Source organism: Plasmodium coatneyi, chromosome 2 (genome assembly GCF_001680005.1).
Source record: "Plasmodium coatneyi strain Hackeri chromosome 2, complete sequence".
In the NCBI taxonomy this organism is placed as follows: Eukaryota; Apicomplexa; class Aconoidasida; order Haemosporida; family Plasmodiidae; genus Plasmodium; species Plasmodium coatneyi.
This window is the reverse complement of record NC_033557.1, coordinates 852,334-869,598: the sequence shown is the minus strand read 5'-3', so window position 1 is coordinate 869,598 and position 17,265 is coordinate 852,334. Positions and strand designations below refer to the sequence as shown.

General features: G+C 35.8%; 4 protein-coding genes across 4 annotated transcripts; 2 read left to right on the top strand and 2 right to left on the bottom strand.

The window, feature by feature from the left end:
- Positions 1-428: 428 nt before the first annotated feature.
- On the bottom strand, positions 429-1,595 carry PCOAH_00003960 (Phospholipase; the record flags this gene model as incomplete). Its single annotated transcript, XM_020057211.1, has 1 exon — positions 429-1,595. The coding sequence occupies one exon, from the start codon at positions 1,593-1,595 to the stop codon at positions 429-431; it is 1,167 nt and encodes a 388-aa protein (XP_019912755.1).
- A 2,940-nt stretch (positions 1,596-4,535) lies between these two features.
- PCOAH_00003950 (Uncharacterized protein) lies at positions 4,536-5,685 on the top strand (the record flags this gene model as incomplete). The annotated part of the gene is made up of 2 exons (XM_020057210.1): positions 4,536-4,619; positions 4,801-5,685. 2 exons carry the CDS (start codon positions 4,536-4,538, stop codon positions 5,683-5,685), a joined length of 969 nt encoding a protein of 322 aa, XP_019912741.1.
- Positions 5,686-9,427: 3,742 nt separating this feature from the next.
- PCOAH_00003940 (Uncharacterized protein) lies at positions 9,428-11,111 on the top strand (the record flags this gene model as incomplete). The annotated part of the gene is made up of 2 exons (XM_020057209.1): positions 9,428-9,517; positions 9,708-11,111. The coding sequence occupies 2 exons, from the start codon at positions 9,428-9,430 to the stop codon at positions 11,109-11,111; spliced, it is 1,494 nt and encodes a 497-aa protein (XP_019912722.1).
- Positions 11,112-13,613: 2,502 nt separating this feature from the next.
- On the bottom strand, positions 13,614-15,648 carry PCOAH_00003930 (KIR-like protein; the record flags this gene model as incomplete). Its single annotated transcript, XM_020057208.1, has 3 exons — positions 13,614-14,348; positions 14,550-15,350; positions 15,580-15,648. The coding sequence occupies 3 exons, from the start codon at positions 15,646-15,648 to the stop codon at positions 13,614-13,616; spliced, it is 1,605 nt and encodes a 534-aa protein (XP_019912733.1).
- Positions 15,649-17,265: the final 1,617 nt, after the last annotated feature.

The following is a 17,265-nucleotide window of genomic DNA, read 5'->3' as shown; positions in this document are numbered from 1 at the left end:
CTTTTTACATGGACTTTTTCTTTTTAATATTTCCCATTTTCACGTGAAAGTGAAAGTGAATGCTGAAGTGTCCCAAAAAAAATAACCTCCCGATGCGCACACCTCAAAAAAAAAAACAAATGCACAATACGGAAAATTATAATTTTTAATTCACACAGTGAAGATCTTAAAATTAGTATAAAAGAAAAAAAAAAATAATACACAATAAAATGATCAAAACAATTACATATCATAGTAGTCAACATAAAAAAAAAAACAGATGGGTCACACCAAATGTCACTACCGCGAGGTGGATACACATCCGTGCCATTATGGATACCCCCCCCAATGGTGTTAATAAAAAAGGTGGATTGCACATTTCCCCTAGAGAAGGGGAACCATGTGCATTCCTTTCCTCATAGGGAGAATCACCTCCTATGCTAATCACCTCAAACGCTTTGCTCCTCTTCGACGCGTTCTTCCCCCTTTGACGTGCTGCCCACTTTTGATGACGGCAGACCCCTCATCCAATCCACGATTTTTTTTGAAACATCCTCATTCCCGGGTTCCCAAATGATGGTATGCTCCATATCCTCCAGTGTGTGCATTTCTTTATTGTTTACATCGATTCTGTTGTAGAACGATAGGGATCCGTCATAGCAGCACAAAATGTCCTCCTTAGAATGAATAATCAACACAGGGATATCTTTAGGCATGTGTTTTATGTCATTGTCTAAGTTGTCAATTGTTCTTAAAAGCTCATAGCCAAATCTGCATGTGATTCCCCCTTTAGGTCGATTTTTATCATACTCAATAAAATATTTAACATACGGATACTTCTTATATAGATACTTGTTAATAAGTCTCACCGTTGGAAACCAATCAGCAATGCACTTGGACAATGGGAGATAAACGTACTGAAATAGGAACGAATTTCTCGATGGCATCTTTTTAACAGTTATCATCGGGGAGATGGAAATGCACCCACTGATGTGTAGTCCTGCACTTTTTCTCCTATTTGGTGACTTCCCTAATATTTGTAGCATCCTCAAGGCGATACTTCCCCCCATAGATATACCTACTAGGTAAGTGGGAAGAGCCTTCCTCTCACATATCTTGTCATCTCGAAATGGTGAACTAACATCCTCCCCCTTCCGTGGATCACCACCATTTGAACCATTTATGCTGTCCTGAATGTTCCTAATATACTGCATTACATCATAGGCGAAATCATCAAACTCCTTCACATGATAACTGAGCTTCTCATATCCATCTGATAAACCGTGACCTTGTAAATCTAATCCAAAGACGGAATATCCATGTTTATTAAATTGTTCTACCCAACTATCTTCATAAAGGTAGTAATTATTTTCATCCTTCACTATAACGTTATCATCGCTTATTACCTCTACATTGGGTCTTAAAAAGTTTAGCCTCGCATGACATTTAATTCCATGAATTAAAATTATAATGCCTATGGCGTTTTTCACTAACCATCCGTACGAGCGTAATAACAACCCATCCTTATTAAGAAATGAATCATGCTTTGGTGTTCCATCAAGCCGAGTCGCCCCTCTCAAGCATATTTCTTCATCGCGCGATTCTCTTTCGGCCATTATATGAAATTAAAAAAAAAAAAATCAGCTTATTATAAAATGAAAGAGCAATCGGAGTAATTAACAAAAAGTGGACAGAAAAAAATACAAGAAATGTGACTCCGTATAACGTCACAGGATACTACTTAAAGGAGTGTATACACGTAATACAATAGTGATACTTAAAAAAAGGGGGGGCGCATGTCACCTTTTTCTTCTGTGGTATTGGGAATACAAATGCAATTACACCGCTACCCCATTCCCCTCTTTGATTAATCACCTAATTGGTGTTGCATAATCAAGGGTAAAAATGCAGTACCCCCCTTATCATTATTTCAGCCCTATTGAAATTTTTTCACAATATTCATCTTATTTGAATAATTCTACTGATCATTTCCCTGAATGTGGAACCTTTATTTCGTTTTCTCTTTCACTGCTTCTTGGTTGGCGAATATAGGTTGACACAGCTATGCGTACAAGGATGAGGGCTTAACTCATCACACACGTTGCAAGGTTGGAGGGTTCAAGGGTGCACTAAATATGTTTCTTCGCGTGAAACCGTAATCCGCGACCGAAGAGAACTGAACTCTTATTTCATACAAATGAAATACTTTTTTTTGTTCAATTATAATGTAATGGAATTTTCCCCCTTCTGAATATATTATTTCTAACACGAATAATCATACTTATAATTTTACATAACAACTTATAATGACATGTATAGACACGTTTTGCGCTTATAGGAAGCCTATATTATTACACTAAAAATATTATGAATACAATATACATTTCATTAACATATTGTAATTTAGGCGGGAAAAAAGAAATTAACATTTAATTTGTGTAAACTATAAAAGATTTTTACAACACCCTATGATTTCCCTATAAGACAGAATGTTATGAATGTTATATTTTTCCTACACCAATAAGACATATAAATGAAAAATTGGAAATAAAATTATTGAAACGTTTACATAATTTATGGCAATATGTAAACAAGCCCATAAACTATTAGGTGAAAAGAATGTCTATTCATCCTATTAATATAGATGTATTTATAAACATATACAGGCACAATATTCCATAAACAAAGCATAATTACACAGTAGGCAGAAATAGTGCAATTCATAACAGCTATGTATGCTACAAGAGCAGAAATGAATTATAAGTTTGTCCGAAAGAACAAAATAATGACATATAACTACTAATTCATATTGGACAAAATAAGTACTGTTGATAATTATAATTTAATCCAATTTGTAAGTACTCACATAATACTAGGTATATATCACATTGAATAAAGAACATAAAATAAATATATATTATACAATTATAAAAAATATATTCTTCTCATTTTCAGTGAGAATAAAAATTACGGCGTATGTTCTGCTATTATTATATACTATGATATATTATGAATTATTTTACAATGCATACAAAATATTAAATAAATAGTTATAACCTTACACCCTGAACCTTAAAAGAGACCTAATAACGGATGAGGGATTCTTTTCTAGCCCCCAAAAGAATGTCATGAAAGGATGTACTTTTAAAACAAGGTAAAATTCGCGCCATATTTAATAATGAAAGAATGGGCACCCACAGTATGAGGAATTTATTTCATCCATATATATTATTTATTTATTTAAAAAAGAAGAATAAAAGATTAGAAATGCATTAAAAAAAGAAAGTAACATACTTTTTAAAACGCATAAAAAAAAAACCGCTACTTTTTTCTCTTTTTTTTTGCCTACTGCATATTAATTTTACTGCAAATACTTTTTAGTCCATTTCTGTATATTTTTGATGCCTTAAAAATAATACAAAGAAAAAATAATAATTTTATCCAAAATTGTACTTTTTAACTTATACGAAATATATTTCATATTTTGCCCTTCACTTAGAACATCCTTTTTAGCAAATATAGCAAAATTGTTATCTTCAAAATTAACAAATTTTACCTTGAGTATTTAAAAAAAAATCATCAACCGTCATAATTCAAGAATTCTACGTACATCTTTTAAACGTTATTCATAAATATTATATTTTGTAATAAATTGATACAGAAGAAAGGTTAAGCAATTTTGCCTGTATGAAAATGGACGACACGAAAATTAAACAATTTTGTATAGATATATAATAATTGACTAACTTCCTCGCCGCAAAAAAAATGAATCCTAATTTTTCGAAATAACGTAGCATATGTTGTCTTTCCAGAAAAATATAGAAGAATGCCTCAAACGCAGATATATTATTTAAATTGTTCTAAATAGATGCAAAAAAAAAAAAAAAGAATAATTAATTCAGCGGAATAAATTTTAGTTCCATAAAATTGTATAAAAAAAAATTCGGCTTCTTTTTTTTCTTTCTGCACGAAGAAAAATTTTCTATTTGAAAAAAATTATATATAGAAAAAAATTAGCCACCTTTTTTTTAATACTCGTCAATTTTCTGAACCTCTTACCCCCTTTTAATAATGACCTCCGCAGAAGGTAAAGAAAAAAGGAAGAAAAACACCACTTTCTTTTTTTTCTCCTTGCTCATTTTACGTGCCAAATGTACGCGGTAAAATTAGGATTCTTCTTCCATATTAATCCTTCCATAATTGTATGCATTTTATTTAAACCCCACTGCCCTTTTTCATTCCTGCAGGAAAGCTATATTTTAAATGATGGAAAGCTTCTAAAAAAAAAAAAAAAAGAATGCATCTTAAAGTAATACATTTAAAATAATAAAAACATCATATTGATTCTAAAATTGATAGAATAAAACCCTTCCCCTTTATAATAAGCGATTTTTCTTTTTTTTTTCATTGAAATATAAAAACACACTAAACAAGCTAAAAAAGAGATACACCTAATTTTTGGCCACTGATAAAACTTAACCCTGCCGCAAAATTAACCGACTAGCCGTAACAAGAATTATACGTACATTTATATACACACAAAATTGTCACCCAAGATGAAGCACATATTTGGCACTTCTTCCCTGTGTACCCTCCTTTACATTTTCTCCTCCTCCTGGCTCTTCAACGGGGCTGAAGCTGTAAGATATTACCAGATCACGTGCCAGCGAATATGAAAATGTGTACCAGCGTACATATGCATTGACCTACCTCCATATATATGTATGCGCTAAATTGGGTCACCCTCCAATGCAAGTCGATTTTAAGTCACCTTTATAATTCTATTTTTTCCCTCTTTTTGAATTCTTCCCCTTCCCCCAGAGCGGCAGAGAGCAATATCCCGCACTTGGAAACAGCCCAAGTGAACAAGCCCTTCAATTAAGATCCTTGAGTAACCAGTTAAGGCCATGTGAATACAGAAATTCGGGTGAAGGGCACGTACAAAAATGGATGGGAGAATTAAATCAAGAATTCAACCAATTTAAAGATATAAAATTGAAAGAAATTGAAAAAACCGAAAAACAAAAGGAGGAAGCATGGGACCATTGGCTCACCGCCCTGCAACCAGAATGGGTTACTTTTAGCGACTTTGTTGAAGAAAAAAAAAAAAGGTGGATCCAGAAAAAGGAAGAAGATTGGGGTGTGTGGATAAAGGATATGGAACACAAATGGATTAATTATAAAAAAAGAAAGGACAGAAAATTCCTATCCAAGTATAGGGACGGTACTTTAGACTGCACTGAGCGTGAATGGAACATTATGCTCAAAAGAGAAATAGAAGAATGTATGATCGCTGACTATAAAAAATGGATGAAGGATGCAGAAGATAATTTACGTAAATGGATGTCGAAAGATCTCGATATATGGAAGAGAAAAAAATTCGATGAATGGTTAAATGTAGAATGGAAAAAAGAAGAAGATACTTATTGGTCAAGGGATTCCAATACACCTTATGGACACAGCATGAACCCATTATTCTCATTAATTAAAAAATCCTTCGATATGTACAATGCTAGAAAGAAGAGAGAACAGGAACATTGGAATAAGCTCATTGAAAATGTTGGAAAAACTATTACCAGTAAAAAGTTCCTTGAGTGGGAAAACATGAAAAAGAGCAAAAGCACTTATTATAGCCAGTGGATGGACTTCTTCCTTCAACAGTGCTTAACTTCCAGAGTTACGGGAAATAGATCCAATTACTACTAAGCGCGGGTCGTTTTTCAGAACGGCTGTCCAAGGTTAAGAACCTCCTCGAGTGAGTGCTGCCCCCAGTTGGTGAAAAAGAACTAGTTACCAGAACGTATGCATATACGTACATACGAGTATGTGCATATATATATGTATGCGTGTATATATTATATATAATAAGGATGCCATTCCGCTTGACGGGAAAAAAGCTTGCGCTGCTCCCTGCGCACCCCCCAATGGATACGCAAAGAAGGAGAAATAAATGCAACACAAAAATTGTTACCACGATAAGGGCAACAAAATGGCCAAAAAAGTGATAAAATAAATGGAAACGTAAAATCATTTCTGTAGAACTATGCACACATACATCAGACCAGACCCTTTCCAACAGATATGGTAATATTTTAAAAAATAAAATATTTCATGTAAAAAGAAGAACATTTCACACAAAAAAGTACGCGAATAATTTAAATCGATAAGTACAATTTGGTGATATATACAAATTCCTAAGCAGAAATGCTAAAACTGTATGCAAAAGGACATTTGTTTGATTCTCCCTTTTGTGTACCTCCACAACATTTGTGTACAAGTTGCGAATTCTGATTATCTCACACGCCCTACTTTATGTATATATAAATATTTGTTTTCACGCGCCCACATTTCTACATAACAAAATATATATATTAATGGGCACTCACTATTTATGCATCAATGGGTAACCGTACATATATATGTAACCTGATTATATGGGAAAACACCATCCATCCCTTTTTAGAATACCCCGTTATACATGTCTGCTTAAGCTATACATTTTGCACCTGTTTATATATGTATATACTACATACGTACATGTGTATGTATGTATTTATTTATTCACCATATGCGCCTACGATAAATTTCTTAAACCGCGCCATAAGATATTTTACACACCTGTTATTAATTCATTTCCTGCAACTTTAACTTTTTTGTATGAAGCGTGGCAGCATTTTTTCGTTAACTACATTAAAATATTAAAAGACAAGAGACATACTTGACCAAAATGATTATTAAATCTTTCTAGAATTATTTCCACTATGGTTAATATGTTGAAGGGGAAGAACGATGGGGTAGGGAGCAGGGCGGGTGGTACCTTCATCAGCAAATTATGCTAGTTAATAGCATCGCATAAATAATGCCTACTGTGGGGGTTATTTGGCAACCCAAACTATAAACTCTAAACCTGAGCTACTATGAAGAGATACCTAAATCTAGCCTTCCTTAAATAGTATATTTAGTACTATTCATTTCCCCATTTTTTATCGACCTTTTTATTATCACCCATGTAATCTGATGCACCACTGGGGTTAAACATGCATGAGTGTTGTCTCCTCGCTTTCATAGCAACATCTCCCCAGGGAGGTTGTCCTTCACAAAGTTGTACAGATAAGCACGTAACGTACATATCACCACCCGTTTAAATGCTCACTAAAAGGATCCACTCGCTCATTTTGTAAGTGTTCCCTACGAACAGCTCATCTTTTTACCATCCCACTCTCTACACTTATAGGCACAAACTATATACACTTTCCAATAAATGTCTTATCAAAACTGATGCACGTTGGGCCATCTTAAAAAGTAACTTAAATGAGAGCATTCCTTCGACGGGGTACTACAAATGTTGCGTGTAAGGGGAAGATGGTCTCATGGGGGTCCCGCTTTTCGAAAAAAAGGGAGAGAAGATTATTGCATTCGGTGACAAAGCGGTGATGAACTGTTAAACGCCCTTTTTGCGCGAGCAATCTTATAAAGGTAAACTCATACCCAAGTACATTCAAGCACCGCACCTTCTTAAACCCATTTCTTACTTAAAAGAGAAAAAATACAACTCCCTTTTGCACAAGTAAGCACTAGAAATAGAACTCATCCGTCCTCGTGCACATGTGAGAAAAATTCAAATACGGATCTTCCCCCTTTTAAGGCGTGCCTCAACATTCTATGACATCAATTTTTTCCCGCCACAAAAAGATACATCGCAAAAGTGTTGCACTGCATTTTCGAATTTTCAATGGAAATAATCCCTACTGAATAATGGGAAGAGTTCTTAATACATTTGAACCGCTCCTATTCACTGGGGTGTGGAAAAAGGAAAAAAAAAAAGGGAGGGCCATCCATCTACATATATACTTCACGGTAATGGTGAACAGAGCCTCCGTAGAACGAACATGTGTAGCTTTACTTGGTAATATCCTGTACTGTAAAGAATTTCACACATATTTAAGGCTTACGAGAAACACGCATAACTTCTGTTGCAAGTCGATATTGTGCCAAATTCGTGCATATAAAACTAGCCCAATAATAATTCGACGTGATGAAAAAAAACGTTTAGTTGTTCCTCAAGTCCAGCTCCTTATTTTTGTCACAGAAAACAATATTATAATATTTAACCTTTTTCCAAGATTACCCATTTTTTTAACACGACATTCGTCGAACTGTGCAAAATATGGATAGGTCATTTTGTTGGCTTACCCTTCCAATGTTGAATTGATAAGTAATTACAGTGTAACCTTCCCTTCCCTTTCCATCCCATCCCTTTTTTTTTCTCTTTTTCACTTACATCGCTTCGTTAACGCAGGAATGGAAACGAGTAAACTTTATTTTTTCTTCCAACTTTTTACTGTTAAACCGAATGCCTCATTTTCACACTGAGTAGTATGTATATTCAATCTACACCACCTTTAGGGGGCACATTTCAGGTGCGAAAAACTTGGTTAACATAAACATGTATATATTACTCCCCGCGTTGTGTTCTTACATTGTGTTACACGGTATAGTATCATATCATATTATGTCATATCATATCGTATCATATCGTATGGCCTCGTTTTTTTTAAACGCAGAGTGAAAATATTACGTTGACGGAAGGGGCTCGAATTATATACTTAATTTTGCGCCGTTATAAATGCATTCATAAGGAAGTGTAACATTTTAGCGCCAAGTGCGAAAACTCAAGTTCACTTTATCCCCATTACATTTGTATACTTATTTGTGTACGAAGTGATACAGTATATATTTTTTCTTTTTTCCTCCCCCTACTTTTTCATTTCATTCTTCAATATGTTATTACTAAATTAGATGCATATTTTTTCCCCCTCTTTTTTACAATTCCTTTCCACAAATTGTTATATTGCAGAAGTTGTGTTTATTTTTCCGTGTGATGAATAAATTCCAAAAAATTATTTTAACCCTTTTAGTGATCATGTTAAAAAAAAAAAAAAAAGAGAGAATTTTCTAACTAAAATATTTTCACTTAAAGCCAAAATATCTCTAATAATTTAATTTACTTATATTGTAAGAAAGATACATTTATATATTTTATGGTATGTTATGTATTCCTTTCATTTGCGTAATTTTTTCAACACATCCCACAGCTTTATTTTACATGTGTTTATGTGCCTACGGTTTTATATTTGCCCTGCTAGAATTCGAGAACTGTTTTTAATTAAATTGAAATTCTGACTTAATTTTTTAAAGCTGAAGAAATCGAAAGAGAAGAAATTACCAACAGAATATATAAATAATATACTATATTATATTATATTATATGTTATATTCACATTTTATATATTGCTATTCCTACGCAAGGGAAATTTGCGATCTTCCTAATATCACGCCATTTTAGAAAAGGACACATATATAGTTTACGAAGAAGAAAAATCACCCCCCCTGAGTAGAACCTTCTTGCTCCTTCAAATGAATCATAGCAATATTCATGTGATATCATATGGGAGAAACATCTAATAGATTTGCATTCCTTTTTGTTAAGTTCTTCACCTTAGCCCTGTTCATATGGACATGGAAATGCTCCTATGAGGTAAGGCGCGAGGGACAGCAATACGGCGTGTATAAATATATACACCGTTGTAATAATATATTAATATATTAATGTATTAATGTATTAATGTATTAATGTATTAATGTATTATTGTATTATTGTATTATTGTATTAATGTATTAATGTATTAATGTATTAATGTGTGTGTCTTTCCTTTTACGCCCTTCAGCCTGTCCTCGATTCAACCACTTTGAAAAAGCTCTCACAAAATGGAAGCGCACTGAGCGGTCGACCCAGCAGATTGCTCTCCAAAAAGTCCAGTGCCTCACGCACGGATGAATCTAAAATTAAAAAGTTAAAAGAAAGAGTTATAAAAATACTGAGAGAAGATGAAAGTAGCCTTGGTAAAATGCTAAACAGCCTAGTGCACGATGAAGATTTCCAGAAAGAATTTAATGAATTATTACGTGACGAGGGATTCGAAAAACAGTTTAACGAATTAGTTAGTGACACACATTCGGAAGGAAACCAATCCGTTTCTTTACATTCATTGGGTACTTGCGATGGAGGTGATGTAACTCCTATCGGTTCAGGTGACCACCCTGAGCCGGCAAATTCAACAACAGGTAGCCATGTTCAAGAAACAAATTTCTCATTTCAGAGTTATCATCGAAATTTGAAGAAAAGGTTTTTTCCATCAAAACGTACGACAAAAACTGCGGAAACTGCGGAAACTACGGAAACTACGGAAACTACACAAACTGCACAAACTACACAAACTGCAGAAATTACACAAACAACAGAAACTGCAGAAATTACACAAACAACAGAAACTGCAGAAACAACGGAAACTGCAGAAAGCACACAAAATGCAGAACCTACACAAACCACACGAGCGGTAATTCAGGAAGCAAACCAAACCGGCAGCGTTGAACAACTTATAGACGAAATAAAGAAAGCCAATAACTTGGAAAAGATGATTCAGATACTGAAGTTCTATGAAAATATCGAAGGTCTTGTAAAGTTAACGGAAAAAACACCAACAACTGAACAAGTGCCCCAAAATGCGGATATCAACGCACAAGGACAATCCGGGTTGGAATCCTTAACGCAGGCTGAAATGGATCCTCAGATGCAAGCACAGTTGCAGGAGCAGCAGCAGGAACAGTTGCAAGCACAGGTACAGGCCCGATTGCAGGCCCAATTACAGGCACAATTGCAAACGCAAGCTAAGGGGAGAGCTCTATTTAGAAAAAAGAAACCCAAAAAAAAATTGATGTTGGCGGGTTTATATAGAATAGCCAAAAAGGTAGACAAGAAGTACGAAGACCATCTGATGAAAGTGCTGACAACTAATTATACCTTTCTAATTAAAAATGGAAAAATGCATAGGGCACGGTACTACCTCGATGTTTTGTTATCCGTTTCGCCACTAATATTTTGTGGTATCCTTTTGTCCTATTTTATACAGAGTTTTTCATGGTTAACTTTCCTTCCTTCCCTCGCATTCTCTGCCCTTGTCCTTATTTACTTCCTGTTCAAGTTGTGGAACTGCAAGTGTATGTGTAGGGGATCAGGCAGAATTAATTTCCACCAAAAGTACAAGGCTGTGGTTGATGTCTTGAAGAATTAGACGTTGATTTTTTTTTAAATTTAATAATGCATGCATATATCGTGCATTTGAAGCATTCAGACAGCTATTTTTATCCCTTAATGTTTAGTAAAAAAAAAAAAAAAAAAGCGAAGAGCTGGTGTTGCTATATGTCATCACGCGTAAGACGTTGAGAGGTGCCTTTCCAGTTTCCCCTTTGAATAATTTATCAGAAGTAATTGATAGATTGACCATACAGAGTACTTAATATGAGCAACATCAATAGAAACGGTAACGGTAACCCCCCTCGCGTATTTGTAGTTTTACGTATATCCCCAAATTGTGAATTCCGTGTAGTTATGTTTTAGCACAAATAAAATGTGCCTTCCCCAAGGAATATAAAATTTCCTCATATTCCGATTTATCCATATTATTATATACATCGCATATAAGTATATATATTTGTGCATTCACGCATGTACGCACATATGTGTGTACACTTGGCTTCGTGTGTGCATTGCACTTTCCCTTCCTATTATTGTGTTATTAGTTAATATAATACCAATACATATTTCATACATTTTGTTTGCTGCAATTCTATTTTTCTCATAAAATAGTATTGCTTTTTTCTTTTTTATTCCGCCTAATTTATTTTAACTGTAATTTCATTGTTTCGTATACACCGCATTGACTATATGTCTTTCTGGAGGACAAAAATAAAAAAAATGTTTACCATTTTTTTTTTTTAAATTTAAATGGAATTTAATATTGACCTGATTGGTGAGGCGATAAAAGGGGTTAACAAATATATTTCCCTTTATAGAGCACACACCCACAACACAATGCGATGACTGCTGCACAGATGCGTTAGAAGGTTTTCTATACCACGTATATTTAATGTGCAAAATGTTCATACGTCCTGCAATGTTAATTAGCATTGGAGTTCCCCTAATAATGGTGCCAAAAAGAGGTGGTCGAATGGTTAGCTACCCTTTTCTAAAAGGAGAACCATACAGCACGGGGGTCATACATTTTGTGGGCAGCGCGTTGGAAGAATGTACTGCCCGTACGCCCTTCTACCTTGTAACATTTTTAATAAATTATTACTATATTTAAATGTTATTCAAAAAGGAATGCCACCAATGGGTTAACAAAGGTATGTGTTAAATTTTGGGTACCACAACCTTTTGCAAGATTTTATGAGTATATTTTTTCTGGCACAGTTCCATTTTTTCCTCATTGTGTGTGGTGTGATAACGGTGGGGATGTCCCTGTCGAGGAATTCTCCTCCGGGAGAAGGCCAACTTTTAAACGTTAATAATGGTAACATTTCCCTCCTTTGAGTAACTAAAATGGATGATGAGACCACCACCCAATATACACACACACATACATACATACCCCTTTTATTTTACCGACCTGTGTGCACCTGTACAGGAAAGGTTCAGCTTCTTCACAGACTAATTACTTTAAATCTGTTCTATGATCAAACGATAAGCAGATAGCGCTTATCTAATACCAATAAGGGCTTTCTCTAATTCTTTATCATATTTTAAGAGTCCTCTTTTTTGGGGAGGGTATCAGTAGGTGTGTCTCTTTTCACCACGGCATGGTTCCACGCTAACACAAAATCAACCATAAAAAGTTGTCACTTCGCTTGAGAACTTAACCTGTTTCACCCCCTCCCACCTTATCATGCACAATGGGTTAAAAAGCAATGCATTCGTGAGTATTTCTTCGCAGAGTTTACCACCACTATATACACACACACATGCACTTTTCCCATTCAATATGTACCATCCTTTCTGCTCCTTGGCCGATGTGCCTTCCCCGGGAAATAAATTATTTATTTCCCAAATAGTGGGAAGACGCATCTACTTGGATTTTTCATTTAATTGAAATGGTAAAATTGGGGATGTTCATACATCTTTTGTTTGCATATAACGGTTAAAAATTACGCATCAAAATTAAAAAAAAAAAAAAAATCATCAGTATATATATTATGAAGCATAAATGATGCCATTATTATGCAAAAATGTTTCAGCCCCAATTTGGTAACCTTCCCCACGTGGGTACTCCCCTTTTAAGCGTGCAGGTAATAATTCTAATTATCTCATGCAAATGAAAATGAAGGGTTGTCCACTGCTCTGAGCATGCTACATTTGTGTAGGACTAAAAGTCCTTTGATAAGTACCAGTTCATTTTTCCTTCCTCTTCAATCGTTCTGTTACTTCTTCAAATGTGGCATTCTTACAGATACGGCGTCTGATGTATACTCATCACGGGGATTTTCTTCTCTCCGTTCCAACCCTTTCACTTTTGTTTCCTATCGGAGGAACGCCTCGATTGGCTAGCTATCTAAATTATAAACCAGTGATTCTGCCTAAGCCATCGTTGCACTTCCCTCCTAACAGAAAATATTACATGGAGATGCTTAGCACATACCACACCTAGGGTGGGGGTGGGGGCAGGTTACTTTCTCATGGTATTCAATCTTTTGGAAGAATCGAATCCCGCACTTCCCAGTGTTTACGACTAGCTGTGTTATGAACCTCTAGACATTTGTGATGACGCACTTGTTGCACTCGAAGCTACCGATTCTGTATCTGATGAACCTCTAGAAGTTACCGACTCGGCACGTGTTGAACCTCTCGAAGTTACAGACTCCCCAAGTGTTGAACTTGCCGAAGTTTCCGTGGCCCCACGTTTTGGACGTCTCGAAGTTCGAGACTCCCCACGTGTTGAACCTCCTAGCGTTTGTGACGTACCATATGTTGAACCTCCAAACGATTGAGACGGCCCGTACGATGAACCCCCTAACGTTTGAGATGACCCTCCTGTTGCACTTCCAAACATTTGTGATGATCCGCCTCTTGGACCTCCAAACATTTGTGATGACCCTCCTGTTGAACTTCCAAACATTTGTGATGACCCGCCTGTTGCACTTCCAAACATTTGAGACGATCCGCCTGTTGAACTTCCAAACATTTGAGACGACCCTCCTCTTGAACCGCCCAACATTTGAGACGACCCATACGATGAACCTCCCAAAGTCTGTCCTGATCCCATGGAAGGATCACTGCCAAAACCTTGCACCCCATAATTTCCATTGCCTCCCATTCCTTGAGAAGAATAATAAGGCATATAATCTGTACCTTCCGAACTTGGGCCCATGCTGCTCATTCCATCATGCATTCCTTGTCTATAAGGGTGTCCCATTCCTATCCAAGTTCGTCGTCCTCTTCTCTCTCTACCAAACATGTATCCCAGAGGGGTGAACTGAAAGAGCGGGGGGAGAGGGGAAAAATTAATTCATATGCAGAAGTGCAAAAGTGAAGGAGTAGGGATCAACCGGACGATTCACACGTACAGGTAGAACGGAGCCACTCTGTAGCACGCTCCTTCCTCTTTCGAGACTCGACCGATAGCAAACTAGCTCACTAACTCGCTAGCAAAGTTTATCACCGCTCCTGTGCTTACCTTGTACAGCATGAACAAACTGACGGATACCAAAAGGGCAGAAGCAGAAATCACCCCCACCTTGCCGCCGAAGGATAAGTCAGTATCATATCCAGGATAATTGCTAAGGAATGATCTCTTAGAAGTCTCATAGGGACACTTTAATGGGGCATCTATGGGGCCATCTGCACCTTTAGGTATGTCCACAATTTCCCACTTTTTGAGATTTGGATACAAGAAAGTTTTGTACTTTTCCAAAAAGGAATTAATTTCCACGCATATAGTACTGCCACTATAATTGGTGCTTGAATTACCCGAACATTTAAGCTCCTTAATTTGTCGATAAATCTCTAGACAATGATTTACAAATGCACAAGCTGAAGGAAATTGGGAATTACTTGGATTTTCCATCAAAGGCTTAATTTCTGCTACATTTTGTATGAAATAAAATAACATTGCTATATGGCCAAACTCGATATTATTTTCATGGGTACTTTTAAATTTCCTAAAATCATTTTGAAGTACTTTATTTAGTTCATCTCCAATCTCATTAATGTATTTTTTAATCAATTCTGGCGTGAATTCTGTATTTTTATTAGGTTTTTCAAACCATTCTTTTAAGCTCTTCCAGATTTCGTCATCCCCTTTCACTTTTCCTCTGTTGATTACAGTGTCGATAATGCTAAACAGCTTTATGCAATTATGCTTGTTCAGGTATTTGGCGGTTCCTTGCCAATCGCTGCAAATGGATTCGAACTTGCTGTTGTAAAGTGCTCGCTCGTCGTCAAAATTGTAATCCCGCCAATTTTTCAAAAATGGATACTGCAATTGGGTGGATAAAGGGGTTGGTGAAGGAGTACATGTATGTTAAGAGGAGAGTGTGAGAGTGGGCAAGTGCATTCATAGATTTTTACACCCTTCTGGATGGACACATTTCATATAAATTGGTATGCAAAAAGCCCCCCCGGGAGGTGATATACGCGGGAGGCACATCAAATGTAGTGGGGAACAATCTCCTCTCTCTAAAATAACCCCTCGCAACAATACGAACCTCCTTCTTCATCGCCTGGACAATCGCCGTGTCTTGCAGTGGTCTCTCATTCTGCTTTCCGTTCACCATGGTGGTTAGATAATATCACAATATACGGGGGTGGGGAGGTGTATGTTCAAGCAAAAGGGTGATGTGTTCACCAGGAAGATCTACCAGATATGTATGTCTGGTGGGTACATAAATTGTGTATCTTCCCTTCTCATATTCGGCCTCATTTATGCAGAACTAAATCAGCTGCGTAAATTAGACCAACAAATCTGACGCACTAATATAAGACCTTCTAAGTTAAACGCGTAGGTATAGTTGCACCCTTCGGGAATACTGATGAAGAACGTCTACCCCTGTGCAAGCGCGGTAGAAGTTACTCCAAAAGAAAAAAAAAAAATCGAAAGAGAATATGTTAGAAAAATCACTTCTTTCTCTTTATTTCAGGGGTCAGCAACTTCTGTTCATGCAAAGGGCCCACAATGCAGGATACTAAAATGCCAACTTATATTTACGACTCGAAAAGTGATATGTTTTTTTCTCTTCCTTTCTGTGTAACGCCCCAAAAGGTATACAAAACAAAAGCGCTAAAATGATGGCCGCACAGAAATGTATATATTTACGATGTACACATACGTGGTATTATGGTGCAAAAGCGAAGCAACTATATGATTAAGTTATGCTGATGAAATTTACAAGGTTAAAATGAACATTTAAGGCGGCGCTAAAAAATTCAGATAAATTTGTTGTTTTTATTTTTTTCCCCACATTAAATAGTACTTTTATTTCTTTTCTTTAAAAAGTATGTACATATGCATTTATCTAATTAAGGGAAAAAGAAAAAAGTGTTTTCTTCATCACTCGATATTCCTTTTACAGTACGAACATTACTTTATTGTCACTTTTTTCTTCTTTAAAATTATTCTTTTCATCATTTTATTATTTTTTTTCCAATTTATTTTATTTCATTTCATTTATTTGTTTTTCTCGTGTTGTTTGAACGTTCAGCGCCAATGGATAGTATATTACTCCCCCCTGTGCAGCGAAGCACACCTTCAGCAATATTTAAAAAATGAAACGAGAAGAAAAAAATTCAAGTAATCAATATATAAGTAAGAGCATACGTATTCAATTCAGCGCAACTACACAAGTACATACGCAATGCATATATATAAAAAAAAAAAAATGTACTTGCGCCCTCACATGCAGCAAAAGCTGCTCAGTGCCTTCTACATAAACCTTTATTTATAAACTGGGATGACTAAAAACTTTCATGCTTTTCACCCCCTTTAATTTTTGTACATATTTGAAGAATTAAATTTCACTCTGCATGACACTCAAAAAAAAAAAAAAAAAAAAAAAAAAACTTCATTTGTTTTCGCGATTTTTTTTTTTTTTTGCCAATTTTTAGTTTACGCAAAGGAAGGAAGAGGGAATATTCCTTAGCGAGGCAATTAATTTTTTTCCTCCCGCAATCGTTCAATCAGTCCTGATATACGCCAACCTAAGTCGATAGCATAACTGTGTGCTTATACTTATGAACGGAGAGTGAAGGCGACCGTGTACTATATATGCACATGATTTACTTCTATGCTGGTCCCCCCTGTAAACACATACATAATGGTGTAGCAGATACTCACCCAACCCCTTCTCATTTGGTAACAAACTTTACCATGCCGGGGGGGGAAAAAGAAAATCATT